The sequence below is a fragment of the Pomacea canaliculata genome, linkage group LG8 (assembly GCF_003073045.1).
Source record: "Pomacea canaliculata isolate SZHN2017 linkage group LG8, ASM307304v1, whole genome shotgun sequence".
NCBI lineage: Eukaryota > Metazoa > Mollusca > Gastropoda > Architaenioglossa > Ampullariidae > Pomacea > Pomacea canaliculata.
The window spans coordinates 23,453,890-23,479,119 of NC_037597.1; the positions used below are offsets into that span (position 1 = coordinate 23,453,890).

Here is a 25,230-nt window from a genome sequence, read left to right on the forward strand (position 1 = left end):
CAGTAAATGTTTTCTGCTTTGTGATTGGCTTATATTTGTTCTATGTAGCGCTCTGCCAATCCAAGGATGTCAAAGCGGCGGCAGCAGGGAAGTTTGACAGACGACGTTTCTCACATGCGGATTTCTCTTAATAAGTGATGTCTTTCTTTACTTTCTGCCAAGAAAAAGACAGCTGAGGTAAGTCCTACACACATATTTGTATCACCGAATTTTAGTCTATTGTTTAATTTATGAGAAAATAATAATTTGTAGAAGGTGATAGTTTTCCCTGTCTGGAAACATGAAACATTGATCGTCTGCTTTTCATGTTGGCTTGTGAAACGACATCGCTTACTCTGCTGTCGGAGAGAATATATTTCAAAGCCATATCACCTTCACGACATTGTCTGTCTTGCTTTAAAGTTGGCACAGAAATCTGTGAAGAAGATTTTATTAAATCGGTATTGCTTAAAATGTCACAAATTTATTAATTTATTCGGCCTTCGGCTCGATTGATCGAGTTCCATGCGCGTTCTTTCACAACTTGCATGAGTCTTAGCTCAGGCAGTCAAAGAACAGGCAGCCAAAGAAGAGCTGCATGAATGGTCACAACTGAAATAATAAATCCGAGAAAAGCAGTCTAATGATGAGCAATCAATCACGCGGATCTTCGATCGTAAATGATCTATATAATTATAATAATGAGGGTGCGCGATTTGTCAAAGCTCGTATACATACATCACTTGGATTCAAAAGTTCTCTTCCCTCTGATTTCTGCCAGTCCCTCGCTCTCTTTAAAACACTCGCACATTATGCGCGCATTGTATATTGTGATAACTTATATATGTACGGTCTATATAGACATTTTTTAAATTTGCGAAACTGTTGTGCATGCCTGGGCACAAAAAATCTGACAAAATGTATTTAAGTGACACTTATCCAAAAGGTCTTCACATATATATAACTGTTTAAGAGACATATATAATGAAAAAGACAGAAAGAATATAAGTGGATGGAGTGTGAGTGGGGGCAACGTACGTTACTGCATTAAGGGATAAACGTCGAAGGGGCCCTTCACTTTTTATACGGGATATCGTCGTACGTTCCTAAACTTCGACTTCTAGGTCAACAGTTTCAGCAGTGGGATACAATTAAAATTCTCTTACTTAAGTGATTAAACTTAATTCTTAGCAGGAAACATTTATGCGATGTTTCTAACTATAACGACAATTTTTTAATTGTTGGATGTGTGTATATGTCATGTTAGAAAAAAATATAGATATCATATGCACCTCCATATCTAAGGAATATGTGAAATTAAATCGCGATCCCTCTGACCCTCTTTTGAAAACGAAGACACGCACAGAGACTATAATTGCCCCGTTTCACCAACCTGTATAAGGATACTTACGTGTGGTAAACGTAGACCCCGAGCACCTTCTAGGTTTTGACCGGCCTTCCTATGTTTACAAAAGCCTTTTGTCAATCATCGGTGGCTCTTTTCATCGGAGGGTAAGTTTACACTTCTTAGAAGTGAGTCTTGCTGTTGAAGGTCAAGAAAAGAAAAAGCAGTGTAAAAAAAGAAAAAAAGAAAGAAAAAAGAAGTACGCAGTGCCAGCATTTGAGATGCCACACAACGCGCTGCATGGCGTTTTGCTTAAGTGATTAGTTAAAATCTGCCTAATAATCGCAGCAGGCTTAGGAGTAGCGCAGAACACATGCAACGGTGCATCAATTTCACTATTATTATGAATGGAGATGTGGCATATTGGCTAAAGGGATTTTAACTTCTTCAATTTAAAATACAAGTGTTGTCATATGAGTTAAAATAATATGAATTTTTGTTGTAAAGATGGAGTGAAAAGAGATTTTGTTAATTAGAACAGCTGAAAATGTGCAATTGCAGATTTTCTTGTTTTATGCAAGTAAATTAAAAAAAATTATTTCTATTAGTAATGTTTTTTTTCTAATTTGAGTCAGAAGCACTTAAGTTTATTAAAAATTCACTATATTTTTTAAAAATCAAATAACAATTGTATAATTTCAGTAACTGCTCCTACACTAGTGTCATCATGCCTGGTAAGGGAGGATTATGCTGGTGCTTAGGTGGGCGGGGCCCACCAGAAATCAAGTTTGGCACTGACTATGACTCACCACTCAAGCCAGTTATGCTAGACATACCCATGCCTACAGATGAAAATGAGCTAAATGCAAAGTTTGAAGAACTGGTGGTAAGCCATTCTTAGTACATTTACTTGCGTTTGTAACTTTGTATGCTGTGTACTCACTGATGTATTTGTGGGTATGTGTGTGTGCCATTAGACATAGTTTTTATAAATTTTCTGATAAGGATAAAAGGAAATAAGAATAAATAATTATCAATTTTTCTGTCTCTCTTATCAGTGCACATACATACATTCACACTTGCATGCATTACACAAGAAGTAGATATGGTGTTGAAAACTTTTTTTCTCCTTTAAGGCAGAGCTTGATTTGGATAAACCTCATCGAGATGCCCTGTACAGCCTTCCAGCAGAAAAAAAGTGGCAGATTTACTGCAGTAAGAAAAAGGTAATTGATATGCACATTTTCTTTCCTTAAAGTACACCTAAGTTTTATGGGGATTTCTGGTACATTTTAGCAACTGCTCGCAGGCCAGCAGTGCATATAATAATTGTGTTGCAGTTCTGCAACACAGAAAAGTTGAGATTCTTTTGTTCTTTTGGTCTAATCATAAGTGCTAATCATTAGGGATGAGCATCTTTGTTTTTCCAGAAAAATTTAGCATGAAGTTCATCCACAGAGCACTAGTACATGTACTGACCAAAGTGTTGTTGGTTACTTAAACATGTTTATAATATATATATTATGATAAAAATTGTGAATAATGTGTTGATGACTATTAATAACGGAATTAGCTAAATATGTAAATACTATAGAGAGATTTTTATCACTGAAAGGATTAGATTACCTGAATCTGGTGACTGGTATGGGTGTGTGAGAGAAAGAGATGGTAGCCATTGTAAACTGGGAGAATAAAAACCAAATAGAAAGGTATAGCTGAATTATCCATCATCCATTAATCTAGCCAAGTTGGCTATGTTAGTGAAAACGTGGGTTCTGAATCTTAAAGAAGTATTTACATCTCAGTTACAGCAAAGTTATTGGGTGAGTGGATTTGTTTAGTTTCATTTTATTTGGCAACAGGTGCTTTGGCAAACAAGTTCAGTATTTTTAAAGCATTACTAATTACTCCTATTTTCATAAACTGCTTTTGAGCATGGATTAAGGCCTTTTTCATTTTTCAACTATGGTACAAATGACATGTTAGCATTACTGGTATGCTTGGGTCTTGGTCTTAAAAGCTTGGTTATAAACCGATGCATTTTATATGTAGTGGTTTGATCAGGTAGCCTTTTCTGCTTTTGCTTCATGCATTTAAAGGTATAGAGGGATGTCCAGTAAAGTGCAGTAGGTAAATGTAAGTGTGCAGATACTATTTCTCAAAATCTGAGCAAGTACCCCCACCTTACTTTTCTATCAGCTAGTTACATGTATACAAATATCATCATGCACAGAGGTCAATAATATAAATCTCAGGATTTTACATGGATATATTTATCTTGACAAGATCTTGAGAAGAGAGCTAGGACCATATGTTAAATGGGTAGGTCTGTGCACAATCATGATGTTATCAGCTAACCCTCATTCTGCACAAGGTGATGTTTCCAGGGATGTATCTTGAGAATTGGAAGGGGGTTGTTCATCCAAATTTGTGGAAATAGTATCTGCACTAATTTTTATCCAGTGATTAGAGAAAAATGCATCTTACTAGCCCATTAATTTAAAGACATGCAGTAATACACTGTGCAAGTTGAGACTGCTACCATGTATATATCGATAGTAACAGATGCACTGTTCAGCAAAACAAGTCGAAAACTTATTAAAATCAAGTCAACAGTGCATTGTAAGCAGGACAATAGACCTCACCATGCATGCTCCAGATGGTGATCAGTGAGACATATCCAATAGGAAAGGACAGAATCTTGATGCTCAAGAGAAAATTACAGTACTCTTGTTATAAAGATTATGAAAAAGGAAACTTACATTGTACTAAAAACAAACTTTTTAAAGCTTAGAGTGACAGAGCATGCAATTAGCAAGCTTATGCAAAGTATGTACACTTGATGCTACATAGACAGTAAACAGTTTTTAATGTTTGGTAGCAGTGAATTTAAACAGGAGGTGGTGCTGGGCTATTGTTATGTAGCTTAGCTATATTTGCTATACTTGTATATCAACTTTACAACTAATTTTGATTACAGTTTGGTGATAGTAGTGAGTACATGAAATATGTATCCAGGAACACATTGAAATATGGCAAAAATTGGACATTGGAGTGCATTTCCATTATAGTGTGTGAATACCACGTACAACGCTTAATGGTATAATTACTGTGAATGGCATTGTCTCAACCTTCTTCACAAAAGGAAACATTTAAATTGATGACAAGTTTACTGCAACAGCTCATCTTGCAACGTGCTTGTCAAAAACATTTGTGTAGATTGTAGACTTCTGCCCAGAAGTGTCAGTTTAAAAAAAAAAGAAAGAGGGGAGGTGGTGATCGACTTGTATAAGGAGTTGATCGGTGATGGAGAGGGAAGATGGAGAACAGAGAAGGCTGCGGTGGCAACTGATGGAGACTTGGCCACAAACCGAAAGCTTTCACAAGCAGTCCGTCCGCCGGGCAACAAGAGCAGCGACGTTAGCAGCGTATTGATTGCTTGGCGAGTGACATCAAGCCAATGTCTAGGTGGGCGCTGGGTCACAGGCAAACGGCTTTTACACCGCCATCCACCCTCCTTGTGGTGCGTGCGCCGTGGTGCTAGCTTAATCTTTTGTTATAGCTACATAGCTACATCATTCTGTTTTGCTCGTGCTTCATCACACTCCCCCCCCCACTCACTTTCAGAAAGCGTCAGGGTCAGTGACCACCGTCTGACTGAAAACACATCCGTGTCTGGGGACATGAGGGGATGTAGCTCTCCCCCGGCTCCTGCAGCTGACAGACTGATCGATGTGTGTTCTGGTATTCAGTGACTGTGACCTTGAACTGTTTTTATTCCACTTGTCGATTTCTGCGTATGCTTGGCATCAGCTCCTGCACCAGGCTACATGTGGAGTAATGCAGGGATATGCAATAGCATCAGCTGCCATCTTTCATATTTCTCTTTATTTAGTATCATTGTGAGGTACTAAAACTGACAGACTAATTAACTGGCCTGTGAATGGGACGAGGACGCTGGAATAACTAATAAAGGTTTATAACAATAGAAAGGTCTGTCGGATAGTAGTTATAGTGAATTCTTACAAGTATTCACAATCGTGCAGTATGCGTCTAGTTGTTTATGTAGTTCAAGGTAGTACTGCGATTTATAGTAAATAAGCAGCTTGAAAATTTGCTGCTCTGGTGGTGTGTAGCAGGGCTTGGAAAAATAAAAAGGTTCGAAAGATTCACCAGGTTTAGGCGTCTGAAGTGATGGGTGAACTATGTTCACGTTTCCGTCTTTCACGTTAACATAAGGTTTCATCATGGATGTGTGTAGGTGGATTGCTGTCTGTCTGCCAAGACCAACGCTTAGCCTCTTGCGAAGTTCTCCGCTGTTAGTCTCGGCGAACCTAACAAAGAATGTGAATACACCGGAAGCTTTGTAGTCTCCTGCCTCGTTTTAGTAGTTAACTTAAAAAAAAAAAAAGAAACATCGTCTGCCAGCAGTCCAGTAATATAAGTTCGTGGTTTCATAAAACGTTTTCACCCCGTGCTTGTTATAAAACTATACAAGTACTATAAAAGGACTGATACTATAGATTTTTCGAGAGTTTTATTTTTTCCTTGCCAAAAAAAGAACGGTTGGAGGAAAAAGATGGGCTCGGCAGTCCATAGGAACATTTTTCTGCGTCACAGATATCACAATTAAAACGCTTGACTATTTTTGTGTGTGCAAAGATTCTACATACTATGGAGAAGCTAGAACAATATACGTGAAGCAAGGTTTTGTTTCAGATTGCAGGCGAAATGTTAGGCAAGCACAAAGGGGCTTTCCCTCGAGGCATGGATGTGTACTACAAGTTCTTGCTCGAGGCAAATGAATGACACCCTCCTCCGTAAACTCTACTGTCAGTGATTACAAATTCACTTGCTATTAATTCTATAAGAGATAATTATATAAGCGAATTGTGTGTATGTGTATTCAGCTAATCTTGTGGTGGGGTGGGGCACAAAACTAACTCGGGAACGCCTATAAGAATCGGGCAGGCATGAATACCCTCTTCCAACGCAAGGTCAGAGTGCATCGCGCCAGGCGTCGAGCCTGCTTTACACAACCACAGTTACAGTCTTTCATCCAAAAGTCATTGTGACAAAGAAGCCACCAGAGCCATGATAAAAAAAAACCGCCATCAAATTTCTGGCAAATAGAAACGCTGGCAGCCAGCCCCGTCCAGCGTTTTGTTTTCACACGCAAGTTAACCCTGGCAGCACCCAAGTTGCGCGTGCTAGCAAATGTTGTCCCTCCATCCTTTAGAGGCAAATGCCAAATTGATAACCTCGAACATAATAGTTACCTTAACCACATTCACAGTCTTTTATCCAAAAGAACCTGACGACGAGGAGGTAAAGGTTGTTCCAAAACTTTTTCAGGCCATTGGGGGAAAGAGACTTCCCTTTTCTCGGGGTCAGCTTTATGTATGGGTGGTGCCCATCTGCTCTCCCTCGCTGCTTTACCATATTCAACTCAATATGCAGTTAGGTAGCCATTTACGACAGTTGGATGAACTGCTAGTGTGTTGGGGGTAGGGGGAAGTTCTCTACGCCACACAAATATCGAACCGGCACGCCTATCGGTTCGGACTGCTAGTCCTCTATAACTACTTGGCTGTCCGCTTCCTCTGTGTGTGTACGTGCGTGCACGAGGAGTTGGAAAACTAGATGGTCAGAGGTTAGGGTCATGTAAGGATGATGGTGGTTAGAAATGTTAATCATACCAATATAGAGAGATAACCAATTTTTTTATGGGAGTTTGTAGGGAAGCTGGAAGACTGATGTATTTAAGGACTGTTTTGGTTGGCAACCGAAGAACCTGGGTGGACTTGTGATCTCTTCTAGGTTACGTCACGTATAAATTACTCGGTTACCTGTAACGACACAGAAGTGTGTGTGTGCATGGGCGCGCGGCAAGGATAAGGAGTAATGGGGTGGGGAGGAGAGATGTGGGTCGCACAAACAATGGCAACAGTAACAAGCGCCCGATGGCTGCTGATGGCGCAGCCACAAGTGGACGGCTTAGTCACGTCTGGCGTCAGGGGCTGCAAGCAGCCTTATCTCCGCCTGACTCACCTGTTTGCCTTCCTTCTCAAACATCCACAGGCAGAAAATGAGGCCGCAGACGGGACAAAAATGACAATGCCATGTTTAAACTCCATAGTGGCGATCCTTTCGAGATGTTCTAGGCACTTAGCAATGTTCAGGAAAAGCGTGAATATTTGTGTTTGTGTCAGGCGGTCTCGGTCGTACCATCTGGCCAATGCGGTGTGCGCTCGGGTAAACATAGCTCGAGATGCTGCGGTCTTGTCGCAAATTAAAACAGTGGTCCATTTACTTTTAGTAAGCGGGCAATGTGATTATGTAAAACTACTCTTTATTGGACAAATTAAATACCTGATGACATTATTTCTCAGCATTTGAAGAAAAGTTATAAGGTACGACTTTATCCCAGAGGGCAGTTAGTAGCAGTTTTGTAAGGAAGTAACGGTTAGGAGTACACAGGTCAACAAACACAATTAGCAATACCATAACACGTTCACGCCCGTTCCACCAAACAGACAGTCATCCTTCAGATATGTACGTGTGATTTTACACACTAACGTTCATAAGTTGCACGGCCGAAACAACAAACTAGTCTATAAAACATTGTCCGTGTCTTGGGGTGATGAATTATTTATCAAGTGCAAGGCTGTCTTTGCCCTGCTTTTTTTTAATGTGAAATGGGTGGTCTAGTGCAAAGTAAATGACACAACAAGTCGGGAATCCGCATCAATTAGTTTGATAAGCAGCATTGTCGACGAGCAATTTGGAGACTGCCCCTTGTTGAGGGAAGGCCATAAAGTGTGTGTATAACTGTGGGAACTTGCAGAAACTGAACACAACGATGAGCGATAAATCATTCGTTTTAGGTACTTGACGACAGTTTCTATAGCCGTGGAGTTTACAGAGCGGAGGTTATTGCACGTGTCAATAAACTTCACAGGGCGAAGGTCACGATAACAGTTTGAAGACTATTTTTGTGCGCGACTTTAGAAACCGAAAGGAACCACCATCACCACCCTCCTCCTCCTCCTCCTCCTCCTCCTCCTCATCAATTTGCATAGGAAGAGAAGGAATGGAAGGTTGCAATGGAACTGATCCGCGTATTTTACACCAGAAGATATCCTGCAGCTTTGAGTAAGATTCTGGATTCTTCTGTCCCGCTCTGGATCACTCTTTTGGTTCTGTTTGACCAGAATGATGTATATCTCTCTCTTTTTTTTATTTTCCTGTTATCTCCAAGAATCGCCGGAAAACGAACTTATGAAGAGAAAGCGACAGTTTGCAGCAAATTAGCAATAACTCTCAAAGATAATAAACCTTTTGGAGTTATTGAACTATGATTTACAACTGCATATAATTTTGGGACTACTGCAGCAGCAGTGATGAACTTGATAGCTTGTAAGGGAAGTCACGGTATGCAGCATGGCTTACTATACTGTTTGCTAGTTAAAAATTTTACATGCCAAATAACTTTCAAGAAATATTTGTAAAGAACCCTTTCTAGAGAGGTTAACTTTTTGTTTTCATGGGAATGGGTTGAATTTTTTGCTTCATCTGTCATATTCACTCCAGGAATTATGACTGCATATGCTTATCATATATACTCAAAGAATTATATGGTGAATGAAGAAATCATAATATGCAATTTGTTCAGCTGACTTATTATTGTATTAACTGCAGTTTGCTTCTCTGGCATGCAATGTTATGATGTCACAGAAATGAAATGATATATATATATGTAAAAATAAAAAAAAAACAAACTTTTCGGATTTATAACCGGTATAGTGAAGAAGCTATAGCGGATATGACGAAGCCATCTTGCTTTCCATCATGTCCAGTAATGAGTCTGGTGAGAAGGAAGGTGGTTCCCACACTCAGCACACCACACACATCAACTGTCTAACGTGTTATTTTGTCTTCCCATATTTCTCTTTCTTTGTAGCAGAGGTTTAGGGAGGTCGGTAAAGGAGACGGCAAAGATGGCAAACATATGGGCTCTCCCCACTACCCCCAAAATTTTTTTTAAAAAATAGACACCCTTGTACAGCTCTTTTGAGACCATCTCTTTACTGTGCTGTCGTCGCTGTTGAGAATTACTGCTTAGGTTACCGTGGAGACGAGTGTGCCCAGTCTGTTTGACTATAGCCTTTACAGGAAATTTAAAAAAAAGTAAAAAACACAAAAACCAATTTGTTTATCTCGGCAGCCTTACCACTCCTGGCAGCTGACATTTTGAAGCCGAAGGAGGGTAAACAGTGACGAGGAAGCGAAATGGCAACTTAAACGAACTGCGAAACCAGATGTTAAATGAAGACGGCGGCGATGTGAGGGGTAGAGTGTGAAAGTATACAGGCTCTGCGATCGAAACTCGTAGTAGAACAACTATATAACACGACACGTGCGTGTTCTTGGCGCGTGCGCCATCGTTCATTGCTTATACCGGCCTTGAGGACATCATCTTATTTTCTCGACAGCACCTCTCCCCTACCCCTCCCCACAGCACCCCTTTGTACATACCACCCATCGGCTGCTACAATGGCTGATGAAAAAGGTAGAAGGGAAGAGGTGTGGGCAGGACTGGTACAGCAGAACTGGGTTGCACTAAAGCACTGAATTGGATGTATATATGGGGGAGTGGGTATTATTGCTTACTGCTCATTAGCAGAGCGTGTGACCAGAAGTGAGCTGGCCTACTTTTTTTTTTTTTGCTTGCGCATACAAGAGAAAAGTCGAACCAGAATTGTCCGTGCGAGTCTTTCAAAAGTGGCCACTTGACAGCTGGCGGCCAGAGGACAATTATCAACTCTTCCTGACTCATGGGCATGCTAGGGTCAGCACTGGAATGTCGCTTTGACTCAGTGAGCAACTGGGTCATGCTATATCGTGTGTGTCCCCGAGAGGACACCGGATAGTTTCTGGGTCGGCTTTTGAGGGATGCACAGAGAGATGAGGGGGTGGGGTGTGGGGTGTCAAAGACAGGGAGCTGCACTCTCCCTGTGTGGGTGAAGCCCGTGCATATGTCCACATTGGAAGCTTGTATAGGTAGCCATAGGCTATTTTATCAGAAACTATAGTTTAAGTATCAAAATGGTAGACAATTCATAGGAATGAGAAAAAAAAGGCGACATATTTGTGGCAGGTGTGCCAGCATCACACAGTAGCTGTCACCTGGTGTAAACCACCCACAGGTATTCAAAGCATTGGCATATCATATTCTCCTTCCGGCACACCCCAACATTCTAATCCTCACTATAGTGACTTCTGAAACTGGTACATGTACTGCAAAACGCTTACAGAAAATAGTTACATTTATTAAAGTGCTTGTCTGTTCTGATTGAAAAAGGTACTGACTGAATTATGAGGGTTACTTGGAATAATGAAGAATTATAATTGAAATCTTCCTGTTTGTGTGCAGGCATCATACTGGCCTGTGTGCGCATGCATGCATATGTGAACATAAGTGCATGTGCATGCATGTGTGTGTGAATTATGTGTATGTGCACATGTGAGTGTACATATAAATGTACATATAAATTGTGTGTGTGGTGTGCATTATGTGAGTGTCTGTGAGTGTGCATGTGTCCATGCGTGGGTGTGCTGGGGAAGTGCGGGTGGGAGATGTTCTCTTTCTTGCTGTCAGGGGTAATCTAGGGTTGAAAAAAGTTTTTTTAAACCAATGTTCATTTCTAGACAGTGAAAATTGCAGAGATTCAGGGATTTGATTAATTACTCGTTTGCAGGACGTTGACACATCATCACAAAATACTCCTGGCTACTACCTTGAGAGAATCAAATCCATGTCACCTGTGAGTTACTGACTTTTCAGGTTTTGCATGTATTTTTAGAATGCTTCTATCTCTTCAGCAATAAAAGGCTACACTGAAGACTGGGAAGACATTTTCACTTAATTTAGGCTTTTAGCACACTTTTACTTTGACTTCAGTATGGATAAGCACCAAATAAACTAATTCATTCCTGAATATTCTTAAGTTAAAAAAAGGCCAAAAGGAACTTCATATGAATTACTTTGGGTCACTTAAGACATCTGCCACAGTTGTATTCTGTCAGGAGAATAACCATAAAAACCTCATAGAAAGAACCATTATAAAACTTTCATGTGTCATTAAAAATAGATTCAGAGTAAGAAATGTTAAGATAGCAATTTAGATATGCAAATATATATATATAGTAATACTTTCATTAAAAGGTTCTGTTCCACCCATCTAGCTTACAGTTATTGAGTGCATTGGAGTAATAAACGCTGTATTCTGAATGATTGTTTTTATTAGTAATATTTTCTGTGATATACATATGCTTTGCCTCTTTGGAATACATATTAATAATGACAGTAAATTGTTATGGGAGTGGTATGGATGAATCCTTTTTTGTGTGATGTAAGATGATCTCACCCTCTCAAGTAATAAGTGCTCTACAAACTGGATGATTGATGCTAATGTAAGGCAGAATGAGACATCGCTGCTTCAAGATTTTAGGATTAATCAGACAGTATGAAATCTTGTATATGTATATGAAGCTTTTTTAAAAGTATGTAATTGCTAAATAAGCATCCTAATCCCTAGGTTTGTCTGGGTCTGTCGGAGGAGGATGTTGACAACAAGACAAAATTAGTAGACAACCTCAAGACAGCATTACGCACTCAGCCTATGAGGTGAGTGGTTTACATCTGCAACACCAACAAATACACAGGCTGTCTGTCAAGTTTGCAATAACACCATAATATAGCTAATAATAATAATTGAGATAACTTGTACAGTGCAGTTCCCCTGAACTCAGCATACTTTAGCATGGCACTTTTTAGGTGACAATATTTCCAGTTATGTGAAAACTCTACACGATGCATAAAGGAAACCATATGAAGGTATTGTCCTCCAGCTGTGATTGCAAGTAACATCACTTTTATTGTTCCAAGTGTGGTTATCAGAATTCTTCTTGATATCACATTAGAAATAGATCTCGATTTGCTATGTTGGGGGGAAGACATCACATAATTTAGTTTTTTACATTTTAAGTAATTTAATTATCTTTATGGAGCAGAAATTTAATTTGTGTGTGTGTTTTTTTTCGTAGCTTCGTTGTCCACTTCATTCAGCAAAATGGACTCCAGTGCTTGGTTGATTTCCTGTCTAACATGGACTATGCCACATCAGAAAGTCCAGTCCACACTTCATTTATTGGCTGCATCAAAGCTCTCATGAACAATTCGGTGTGGACATTATTATTCTTTTACATATTGACTGTTGTTTTTTTATCCTTCCCAGATCTGTTACATTCTTACAAACAAAAATTTTTTTAGTTTATCACTATTTCCACTTTTGTCTTCAGCAAGGCAGAGCCCATGTGCTAGCCCATCCCTCTGCCATCAACATTATAGCTCAGAGTCTGGCTGTTGATAATGTAAAAACCAAGACAGCAGTCTTAGAGATTCTTGGTGCTATGTGTCTGGTTCCTGGTGGACACCGAAAAGTCTTAGAAGCTATGCTTCACCTGCAGAACTATGCAGGAGAGAGAACCCGTTTCCAGGTAATGACTGTGTTTAATGTACAATGTTTCTGATGATTTTTCTACATACTTGTGGTTATAATCATCATATGTAATAATGTGAACATAATATCCAGCAGTTTAATGTATAAACATGCAGTTAGCTTTTGAATGTATGCATTCATATTGATACCTTTGAAGATGACTAAACAAAATATGTTTTCTTACTGATTAAGTGAAATATATGCTGTTTTTCTTCTTTTTTTAAAAAATCTGTATATTTTTTATCCTTCACCAACACACCTATCCATCTATATTTATGAAATGGTCATCAAAAATTACCAGTCAGAAAGTTCATAAAATTGAACTTGTTACCTTTTCTTTTGACAGCTGCTGATGTGCGACCTTGATCGCAGCACAGGAAAATACAGAGAAGAGATAGGCCTTAAGACAGCAATCATGTCTTTTATCAATGCTGCATTACGTTATGGACCGGGTCAGGCAAGTGCTATTAATATTCCTCTGTCTTCTGGCAACTGCTTTAACCTTTGTGACTATATTCACAGACATTATTATATGCAGATTTGTCTTAATAAATCAGTAATGTTGGTCTTCATGATTGTGAGGTGAAAAATTTATCCAGCTACACATTTGTTTATGGCTCCACCATAGCAAATATGCAAATAATATGTTATTCATTACGCCATGTTCACTTTCGAATTGCTTGTCAAATTTTTTAAAATTGGGTTTTACAAGGAAAGCTACTATAAAAAACTGAATGTTAACAAGTGACACATAATATCTAATGCAGGGAAATATATCTCCCACATTTCAGTTTTCAATATCACTAATCAGAATGTAATGTCCTGTTAGTATTTTATTATGTTTTTGCTATGTGCTCCACTTAACAATTAGCATCTGATTTTAGGACCATTTGGAGTTTCGACTGCACTTACGTTATGAGTTCTTGATGTTGGGTATTGTACCAATCATGCAGAAACTAAGAACTTACGGCAATGCTACATTAGACAGGTGAGTAGTCCTTTGTCTACCACTTTTCTCCCTAATTATGAAATCTCAGATACATTTTATTTTCAAATAAAACAGTCATTTACATTTCCTCTTCATTAAATCCATGGTTTTAAATAATCTTGCTAAGGAAGGATCCACAAAAGAGCAGCAAGACAGGTCCACCACCTTCAGTGAAGTCAAAACCATCATCAAGGCCAAACAGCACAACAAGTGGCTGCAGCAGCACCCACATTTCAACCGAAACGACCCATACTACCTGCTTACAAGGGCTGAGCAGGTCATTATTTTCAGGCTGAGGACAGGCCACAACCGTCTCAATCACCACCTATATACCAAGCTCCGGATCGGCCAGACAGACCAGTGCCTGTGCCAGACAGGCAGTCAGACAACAACTCATCTACTGCAAGAATGCCCCATGCACGAAGAACTCAGGCACCGCATTTGGACTGATGAGACGCCAGTATCGAGGAAGCTACACGGCAGCCTGGTGGACCTGCGGCGCACAGCATCATTTGTGCAGGAGGCAGGCGTGTCCATTTGAGTGATCGACGAAGAAGAAGAAGAAGAAATAATGCCAGCTGGAACGAAGAATCATTCAAGCTTAGCTACAAAACTCTAAAAAATGTTACAGTCTATTTGAATTTTGCACAATACTAGCACTAGTGAAGGCATTTTTTTCATACTTCTGTTTTCATGTATCCTGAATTATATGGTTCATGATAAAGTTTTTTTGCATATGTTTTTTCTGTTATGTAAAAGACATCTCGACTTCTTTGAGATGGTGCGGAATGTTGATGAGAAAGAACTGTCAAGAAGATTTGAAGGAGTGAGTAGCATAATTTTCCTTCATTTGCATGAGTATTATATTTAAGCTACCAGCTTTATATGTATATATATCTGCTAAAATATATAATATATAAAATATATCTGCATAAAAGTTGTATTATATTCCATACCTATTTTGACCTGCAGCTGAAAGACATCAGCAACATTTTCTTTCACTTTCAGGTACATGTGGATAGCAAAAGTGCATCAGCCATGTTTGAAGTGCTAAGGAAAAAATTATCACTGACAACTGCATACCCAAACCTGCTGTCCATACTTTATCACCTTCTCCTCCTGCCGTGTACGTTAAGCAAGCTGTAACAATTGCTTTTGATTTTTTTATATTGCAGATATGAATATGAATGGAAGACCGTTATATTAGCAGATAGTACTTATGTCACTGATGAGGCACTTACATCTTCATATAATCTATTGTCATTGTTTGCTTATATTATTGTAACATTGAGGCAATTAATATACTGTATGAACTCTTTTGGTGGTGGGAAGGGGAGGTAGTTATCAAGGTGGCATAGTTTTTTTGTTTTTTTTTAAGTACTAATGCTGATTGGTTTAGATAAAAAGAACAGCAGTGTTTCATAGGTGGCACATACACACAAATTATGAACATGTTACAAAAAGCACTCACTGGCTGGTTAAACCATTTGTATTGGCATACCTTATCATTCCTGTGTCATCAAAGATGACAAGAGCATTTTGTGGATGGGTTTGTAGATGGAAAAAATGATGCATTTGCTGTTTGGGGGCTGGTGGATAAGATCCTGCAGCAAGTTATCCTTCAACAAAAAAATGGACAAGATCCAGACGGCGCTCCCCTGGAGATTAACCTCAAGAGCATTGTGAGGCAGTAAGTTTTTATTTTTGACAGGATCTTCATTTAACTTTTGGCACTTTATATTTTAAGTTCTCTCAATTGAATATTTGGCTTGATACCCTTGTTGTGCAGCATTCTTATCACAGTTGATCCAGCTGTTGACTAATCACTTAGTTGGGTAAAAATGGTTGCAAGGGAGAGATGGGAACGTCTTCAAAACGCTGTGCCTGAGAAAAAGTGCAGCCTCTTTAACACCTCACTCTCTATCTTTACATTTTACCTATAATCATATTTTTTCTTACAGATTACAGAGTGAAACAGATATTAAAGTATACCAGCAAAAGCTGAGGGAAGCAGAAAAGACAGCAGAGGAGATCAATGCCAAGCTTGCCAAGAAAGAGCGAGAATGTGAAGTCAGGTCACAAGAAAAGGTACTTTTATAAGCTCTTCTTAAAACATTGTCATAATGTTTTTGTTGATCATCATCATGGTAGCATATTTGACATAGTTTTATGTCTTATCAAACTCTTGTATATTTTGTTATAATAATAATAATGGGTGCTTAAGCATTGTGACCAAGATAGATCGCATTTTAGTTGCTTGAAACATCAAAACCTCATATGTTTTAAGTAGGAGACCAAACCTCTAGTCCTCAATAACTAATTACGCTTACATCAAACATAATTTAAGGACAGATGTTGTATTACCCATAATTGTCATTAAGATAGTTAAGTATTTTGATAGTAATCAAATGTTGTCAATTGATATATTTTTAAATATGTTTCTGGTGTAGGAAGAGATTACAAGCACCATGAATATGATGAAAACCAGACTGGAGAAAGAATCAACAAGTCATGCAGAAACTCGCAAGCAGCTTGAAGAGTTGCTTGCCAGAGTGGAAGACATTCGACTGCAGGTACTGTGCTGCATGCAAATATTTGATGCAGTAACTTGAAGTACTTGAGTACCGGAAGATATTTTAAACAGTGTCCTTTGTTATCTGAGAAGAGTGTTTACATTTACTTACGTGTAGCAGTGAATCCCAATCACAATGTCACTGTCTCCATCATACATATGATTACACAATAAACAAAACAGAATAAGTGCTTATATGAGTATATCAAATGTGTAACCAGAGAAGAGAGTAGGTGGTAATTGAATATGACTAATGTTGTTGACAGATGCAACTCAGGCAAGGAAGTATTTAGTGATTTGGTAGAGATTAAGGCAAAAAGTCTTGCCTTCCATACCATTTTCCCCTCATGCAGTATCGGCATTATACCTACTTCACTTTATTAATATTTGTAGCTAGACACTGAGAGAGGAGAGAAGCAGAAGCTGCAGCATCTTATGCAGTCTGGCAGTCTGCCAGATGATGCCAAGATGGGCCTCTCAACAGCAGCATCAGCAATAATGAGTGACTTCAGAAGCCTAACTGGAAAGCTCCCTCCAGCTCCTATGTGTCCACCTCCCCCACCACCAGGAGCACCACCTCCTCCACCTCCAGCACCTGGTGCTCCACCTGCACCTTGTGCACCTGGTAGGGTTAGGGTTAGAGTCAGGTCATCAGATTGGCTTTAAACATTGGCATCCCCATTATTATACATTAACTTTCCAGATTGCAGGAATATTATATTCATACAGGAAAATGTTCATTATATAACTTCATTCAGAACATCATTACTTATCAATATGATTTGCTGATTGTAGGCATAATATACTGATCATAAATTGTATCAACAGTAAAGAAGGTTTGAATAAGGCTAATATTGAATGTTTAAATTTCCATAAGCTTTAATAATAGCTTGTTCAGTGTAAAGACAGGTAGCACTTTTTTTCAGGTGGCTCATCATTAAGTGCAGTGCTATCTGCCAAATTAAAAAATATACCTAAACCTTCTCAGTCGCTGAAATCCTTCAACTGGACAAAGGTTCCAGAGGTAGGTAAAATATCAATAAATATATGTGGATGCATGTATGAGTGCTTACAAAGTATATGTGTATTATGCATACTTAAGGAACACAAGTATGTATGTGCACACATACATGAATATGTGAAAGCCACAAATATTTTTCTTCAATCTCGCCATCTGATCATCTGCTAATTACTTATTAAGTAGAATATCTGTGCATTCTTAGGTACTTGTCATTAAACTGAATTTAATCCTCTTTGCAGAGCAAAATAAGTGGATCAATATGGCAGGATCTTAATCACAGTAAGGTGAGATGTTATCATAACTCACAAAAATGATTCAACTTGCCATGTAAAAAATTCTTGCATGAAAGACAACTCAAGATCATGTCAGATCCGAGATCCTTATAGATTCTTATTATATGTGTACCTTTGGAAGTTAGTACCTTTGATTTATCTTTGTTAGAGCTGTCTGCTAAGGAAAAAAGTAACTTAAATGTACAAAGATAATTGTGACTCCCTAGAGGGGAGGTTACTTCAAGTGGAGGTAATAACGACGGGTAGACAGAGGAAACTAGACGGTAACAAATCAGCATTCTAAAATAGGACTATAAGAGGACATGCACCAACAATATATCTGTTACAAATATACCTTTCAGTAGATGGTTGACAATCACAGATTTCCTTTCTTGTTAATCAGTTAATCATATTTTTGGAAGATTTTTTCAGACAGTTCAGTAAAAAGTTTACTTTGGTAAAATAATATGCTTGTTTATTACTCATATTTTCATGCCAGAAGATATTCTTATGAATCATAAAGTTTTTTAATGTTAGTAATTTTGAGTGCTGACTAAAAAGAAGCACACCTTTTGTGATACAGATGTTTGGCAGTTTAGATCTACAAGACTTCGAACATACATTCTCTGCATATCAGAAACCCTCAGAAGAGGGCGAAGAACAGAATAATCAGAACAGCTTTTCCAAGCCTAAAACAACAGTTCTGACTGTTATTGATGGCCGCAGAGCTCAGAACTGTACAATTTTGTTGTCCAAGTTGAAGCTGACTAACTCAGAGTTGGCCCGTGCTGTGATGAATGTAGATGAAGGAGAAGATTTACCGAAAGACATGGTAGAGCAGGTCAGTGTGAGCTTTTTGCTATTTTGAAAAGCATTTTACCTTATTCTTAATGAATATTTCTTTGGCAGTGATGGTTGCAAGTAGAAGAGCTGTTTAGCCAATTATAACAAGTATAATTTTCAAGCACACATACTGCAGAGTTAAGCATGTTTGCTTTCTTCACAGCTTCTGAAGTTTGTGCCTACTCCAGAAGAGTCACAGATGCTTGCTGAATATGCTTCGGAGATAGAGAACATGGCCAGAGCAGATAGATTTCTATATGAATGAGCAAGTGAGAACATGCACTTAGTAGCATTTATTATTCATGCTACACTATTACAGATATAGTTACAGACAATAAGAGATGTTGGTGCATATTTTATATGCACTTGTATATAAATATTCATACATGCACCTTCTGTCTTTCTCTCAAATCTTTGCAATATTTCAAAACTGCAGACACAAACCTGCACAAACATAAACATGTGAGCATGAATATGTATCTGCTTTATGTCTAATTTCTGAAGAACAGAGCTAATGAAGTCTCAAGTTTTTTCTAAAAGTATTAAGAAACTTCTTTTACCTAATATCAAGAACAGCAAAAATCTGATAGAGCTGCAAGTGTTAAATTTGAAAGTGTTAACAACAGAAAATGTTTAAATCATAAAATTTAAGTAAAAATATTTTTGAGGTTTATTCAAGGAGATATTTATGGATTTTAATAAACAGGATAACACACTATGAGGAACGATTGAGAGCTCTTTATTTCAAGAAAAAGTTCCAGGAGCGAAGGCATGACTGCAAACAGAAGATTGAAGGTATTAAGAAAATATATTTTTGCTTTTTGTAGGTGTATGCACACACAATAACACTTCTTTTTCTTGCCATACATATCTCAGACCATTTTCTCTCACATGACAATTTTTAAAAGTTTTCTTTCTTTTTTTTTCTTTATCTCTGTCTTGTGTGCCTGCTTTATTAATTCTCCTTTGAGTTCTTCATCCTTTGCTTTGGATGTCAAATTCAGATTGCTTTTCACTTATATCATTGAGAATATAGAAATATTTTAAATGTACGTGTTACTTTTTCAGCTGTACATGAAGCATGCAAAGAAGTATTTCGTAGTCGAAAGTTGAAGCGGCTGCTAGAACTAGTCTTGGCCTGTGGTAACTACATGAATCGAGGACAGCGTGGAAATGCCTTGGGCTTTCACCCAGCATCACTAAATAAAATGGTTGACACTCGCTCCAGCATAAGCAAACAAATTACATTGCTGCATTATGTTGTCAGCACTTTGGAGAAAAAGGTAAAATTGTTAACATAAGAAAATGATATATTTAAATGGGTAAAAACTGGAGAACTTGGTTCTTTTTAATTTATTTGAAGATCTGAAAAAACATCATCAGTCCATTACCTGTGTCAGCTAACTCACCATATTCTGACTAATTCCAGTTTGAGGACGTTATGAAGTTGGAAGATGATTTGCCTCATGTCAAGGATGCAGCCAAAGTCAAGTGAGTCACCCATTCAATTGCCTATCAAGGTTATAACCTGACTTTTGCTTATAAGCTTTTCGAAATGAAAAATGTGTTCTCATTTTAGCACAAATGGAATCCTTAACAGGAAAATGGTAAAATGACACTATTTTTTATTGATAGACATAAAAAGTCAGTTTTCTACTTTTACATCTTTTTGGTCATGTTATTTGACATCTTTGCATTAGAAATATAAAACTTGAACAAGAAATTAGAAGGAATGAATGCCTGTAAGTAAGGGTAAATTCAGATGTTAATTAAAAACTTCATGTTTTTGTGGACAGCTTCAAAGATCTGGAACAAGAGATAAATGCTCTACGAAAAGGACTTCAAGATATTGAAAAAGTAAGCCATATATTTCCTGGTTATTTTGAGGCAAAACCATATCACTCCAAGTATATCTACCACATTGAATCAATCTCACCATGACCATATTATTTGATCGGAGTAAGAATCCTAACATCAAAAGCTGAATCAATCCATGCCCAGGCTAAATGAATTTTCAAACAGTGACACCTGTTTGATGTTAACCAAATGTCTTCATATACATTTAACTCAAATCTCGATCGCCTTTAATAAATGATAAAAAAAAAAAAAAAAAATTGATTTGAGAGAAAATTGCATTTTCATTTTGTATATGTGTGTGTGCACCTTTGCGCAAAAGGAGGTTGGCTTCTTTAAGACCAAAATCCAAAACCCTGGAGACAGATTTGTGACAGTGATGCAGGATTTTTGCACTGTGGCCAGCTACAGCTTTGCTGAGGTAGAAGAGTCATATTCAGAAATGCATCAAAAGGTACTTATTTAGATTTTTACACAATGTTTTCTGGCGTTTCTATTGATGTTCTTATACACTTAATTTGACTGCAATTTAATGGTGTAGAAGGATGGCATATTTAAATCCAGAACTGTTTGACCAAGAGCTGGTTTATATTGTTGAATGTAAATCCAAGCAGAGCATAAATACAGAAAATGAATGAGTGCTGTCACCCAAAAGAGTTCATTCAATGCACCATAAATGCATAGATTAAATGCATTAATGAGCTTATACACTAGAAAATGTTTTGTGATGCTTAGGTAATTATTTGACTGAGCTGTATTTTCCCATTGGAAAATTTTTTTTTTGTAAATGTATGAGAGATAATGTGGTGGCATTGACCCTTTCTATTGCAGTATGACTCGGTGCTCAAATCCTTCTGCGAAGATAGCAAGCAGGTTCAGCCAGATGTGTTTTTTGGCATCTTTGACAGCTTCCTGATGTCATTTGCTGATGCAAAGGGTGAAAACGACAAACTCAAGAAGCAAAAGGAAGAAGAAGAAAAGAGGAAGAAAGTTGACGAGCAGGTGACCACAAACAGCTGTTTATTTCTGGCTTTGGGGAAATTGTTAAAATGTACTAAGACATAATCACCCCACCCCACCAAAAAAAAACTGGACAAGAAAAGCATGAGCAGAAATGTTATTCATCCATCTTCTTGCAATGATCATTTAATGCATAATGCATTTTTAAAGTTATCAGTTGTTAGTGATGTCTTTATGTGCTTGTGTACCACTTAGGAATGCAGGTAATGACTCCAGACACATTTTGTAGCCGCTCCTTTTCCTTCTCTGATCCCTGTCTCTAGAATGCCTTTGTTCCGTTTGCTTTGTACGGTGACTACTTTTGAAGCTCTCAGGGCTGGCCCTACAAACTGCCTCTTCAATGCCCTCAGGTGGTCTCTTCCTTTTCTCACTGTTTTCCCTCCTTCTCCTCCCCTTTTGTTGTTTTTTAAAGTTTGCTCATGTGCTGTTGCTCATGTATTTGTTACTTATGCTGTTTTTTTAATTTAAGTGCATTGGGCTCACTGCCAAACAGGCAAATGCATTATATAAACGATAATGATGATCATCATCTGATGTTGCAGATGAAGAAAGAGAGAGAGAAACGTCTTCTGCTTAAAAAGTGTAATACCACTACAGATAAAGATCAAAAAGTGATAGCCGCTGACAATCATGAGAAAGGTACATTGTACAGATTTTGCAGAAACTGCTGATTTATAAAACTTTAATCCATGCTGATTAATATCTAGGTTATTATTTCACCCTACATAAGATGTATCAAGGTATATATACAGAATGTTTTCCTTTGCAGGTGAATTCGATGATCTCATTTCGGCTCTAAGGACAGGTGATGTTTTTCGGTGAGGACATCGCTAAACTGAAGCGGCAACGTCGTCGACAAAATGCCCAGTCTGATTTCTCTAGAGAACGCAATGGAGTGAAATGATATTAAAAGCCACTTGTTTGCAATATAATTATTTTCTGGTTATGAGGACCTTTTTTGTTTTACAGTGAGATGGTATTTTACAAAGTACCTGTATGAGAAAAAAACCCCACTGGAATTAATTTTTATGTCTAAAAAATGTTTGAGTAACTGCATGCGTGTTTGTATATGTGCATGCATATTTGCAGTTTACTAGTATCCAAGGGCATGACCTCCAGTACCATCATCTGTTACACATCTGAAAATATATCGGTTTTGTTGACTATGAATGAGGCTTCGATGAAGTCAGATCATAAATGTTTGTTTTCAGAAGATGTGCAAAACTTTGTCATTTGGACTTTATTTTAGACCAATGCCTTGACACTGTGTTGTGACTTTGCGGCATGTCAGAGATTATTGCATGCAAGAGCATTACTTTGCAATCTCGGCTACATTTTGTACTTAAAACTTGCATATGTATTGTTATTTCTTTTACATATGCAGAAATTGTATTTTTACTTGATCTTTGCTTTCAGCATGAAAATATTTGCACTTTAAATGAGCTTGCAAATGATAACAAAAATACATCCTGTATCTGCTGATCTTCCAGACTTTTGGAAAAGAAAAGCATCAAATGAATGGCATGACTGTGGTGAGAATCTCATACCAGAGCCAAAATTGATGTTAGTTTTTGATGTCTCTTAAAATACTTTCACTTTTTGTTATGTGGATTCAAGTGATCAATTTGCTCAAACTGAAGTTTGAATTTCATACGGTTTTCAACTTGCCTAAACAATGTGTATGTGCCTGCAAAGTCTTGTTTTGCTAGGACACTTTTTAAAAATTCATTTTGATTCTCAGATATTAAAAATTACTTCATGGGGGATGCAAAATTTATGGTTTTTAACTATTGCTCAGGATATTCACAGTCTGCTGTGTAGCAGGAAATATATCTCCTGCTATACAACAGTCATATAGTCAGCAACATATTTAAGCACTTTTGTCAGTGTTCGTCGATGTGCAGCTTTCTTTAGAACTCTCTCCCCTAAAACCACAATAAATCTGGTGCTTTTTAGATACTGCCAGTCCTAACGTACATGTAACCTATAGGCTTCTTACCACATATCTTATTAATGGCATTTCAGCGTTTCACAATTTTGGATAGATGTAATCTTTATTTTAAAATATCTTTTTGCAAAAAAGTAATGAATGAGCTTTTATGTGCATATTTATTTGCGTGTGTGTGTGTGAGTGAGAGGAAGAGTTGGTATGCATGTACATGCTGTGAATATTTTTTATGCTTGAACTGATCCTGAAGGATATATGAATCTCATATGTGATATGTTTGATATTATTATCAGCTTTTTTTTGTTCTGAGAAAGTAGTAGTACTTTTCCAACTGTTGTTGTTGCCTGAGTTGAACTAACTGTAGTTGCAAACTGATTGCATATAAGGTTGATTATTATACATGTATACACTTTTTTTTACACACAGTGCAATTTACTTCATTTACTGTCAGCTTTTTTTTTTCTTTGCATTTTCCATGCCTTAAAGACCTGCCCCAGTGCAAATATTTTTAAGCACTTAGGTTAGTAAAAATAAAACTCAAACATTGACAGCAATCTTCTGTCTGTGAGACACAACTCTTTAAACATCCACATACTTGAAAAGGTCAAGCTGACATCTTTAATGCTTCCTTAATTGAAGAACTGGTATCATATGTATGACATCATCAATGAGACCTCTTGCTCTGTAAGTGAGAATGCCAGTATTTTATGGCCTTAATCATGGAAGAGTGTTACTTGTTCAGAATTTAAGAATTTGTATTTGTAGTGAACTAAACCCAAGTCTTTTGGGTAACAAATATTCATGAGGTGGGTCTTTTATTTTGTTGCATTGTGAGATTAAATGAGACAAGAGTGTTAAGCCAGCCACACTGATGCATTATGGACTCAGTTTATTGGAGTTCTGGTGTGTGTCAGTTGGTTGAATAGTTAAATCCAGCGTTAAGTACTGTAAATAGTACTTAGTAGAAACCAATATAATCTTTTTGCATTCTTACCTAAACAATATATACACTTTCAATATTCCATTGTTATGAAAACATTTATGTATATATGCTTTATATTACACACTTTTGTAAATCCAAAGACTGTAAGTTTGTGCTGCAGGCAGATAAGTTGTGCAAACATTTTAACACCCAAGGACATAAACCACCCCTAAAAAGGCAAGATGGCAGTAAGTCCACATCGTTGAGAAAATTCTTACCGTGGGGAAGTCACTTTACATGGGCATTTCTCTGCCTAATTAACTTTGTAATTGTACTCAGTTTCAATTTTTTTTATTCCATTGATTTTTTAATCAAATTTTGGTAACTGTCAACATTACTTTACGTGAAAAGGACAGAATTTATGTTGAGATTTCAGAAACATTTGTCAGAAACCTAATATTGGATAATCTAAAACTAGGCTGCTATGGGTAGGCTTCATCTGCCGTTTTCCCGTTTTTGTCTGGAAAATCTTTTGGTGTATTAAAATGGGAACTGCTCAGCATTCCAAAGTGTTTCTGTAATAAATTTCATGGTACATTATTTCAGTTCATCGTGGTTATAAAGTGGCATGATGAAGTGACGGAAGAGTTGATCAACAACCGAAAGCTGCAAGGGCGGTCGACGAGGACAAAGCAGCCCTAGCTGTTTTCCGATGGAGGTTCTTATGATTTCTGTCCTAGCAGCATAGAATGCTGAAAACATGGGTCGCATAGAAAGTATATAAGGCCCATGTGCGTCATCAGGGGACCAGTACATTGTTGGCATTCTGTCCTGCTAGGGTGACCAAAAGAGGGCCACGAGGGAAGAAAATCAACCTCGATGCAACGTCTGAAAAAAGTAAA

The 25,230-nt window shown here is 37.8% G+C and overlaps 1 protein-coding gene across 1 annotated transcript; it reads left to right on the plus strand.

Moving 5' to 3' along the window:
• Positions 1–48: 48 nt before the first annotated feature.
• Positions 49–24,925, plus strand: LOC112569970 (disheveled-associated activator of morphogenesis 2-like). The gene is given in 29 exon segments (XM_025248098.1): positions 49–177; positions 2,027–2,210; positions 2,461–2,550; positions 3,130–3,147; positions 11,086–11,151; positions 11,926–12,014; positions 12,434–12,569; positions 12,689–12,886; positions 13,235–13,345; positions 13,773–13,876; positions 14,636–14,702; positions 14,885–15,002; positions 15,434–15,566; positions 15,838–15,964; positions 16,327–16,449; positions 16,842–17,073; positions 17,375–17,472; positions 17,709–17,753; positions 18,325–18,582; positions 18,748–18,845; positions 19,282–19,379; positions 19,653–19,867; positions 20,014–20,075; positions 20,381–20,441; positions 20,761–20,892; positions 21,270–21,440; positions 22,001–22,097; positions 22,228–22,271; positions 22,273–24,925. Coding segments are annotated over 28 exon segments (3,240 nt in total). The 5' UTR covers positions 49–177; positions 2,027–2,051; the 3' UTR covers positions 22,363–24,925.
• Positions 24,926–25,230: the final 305 nt, after the last annotated feature.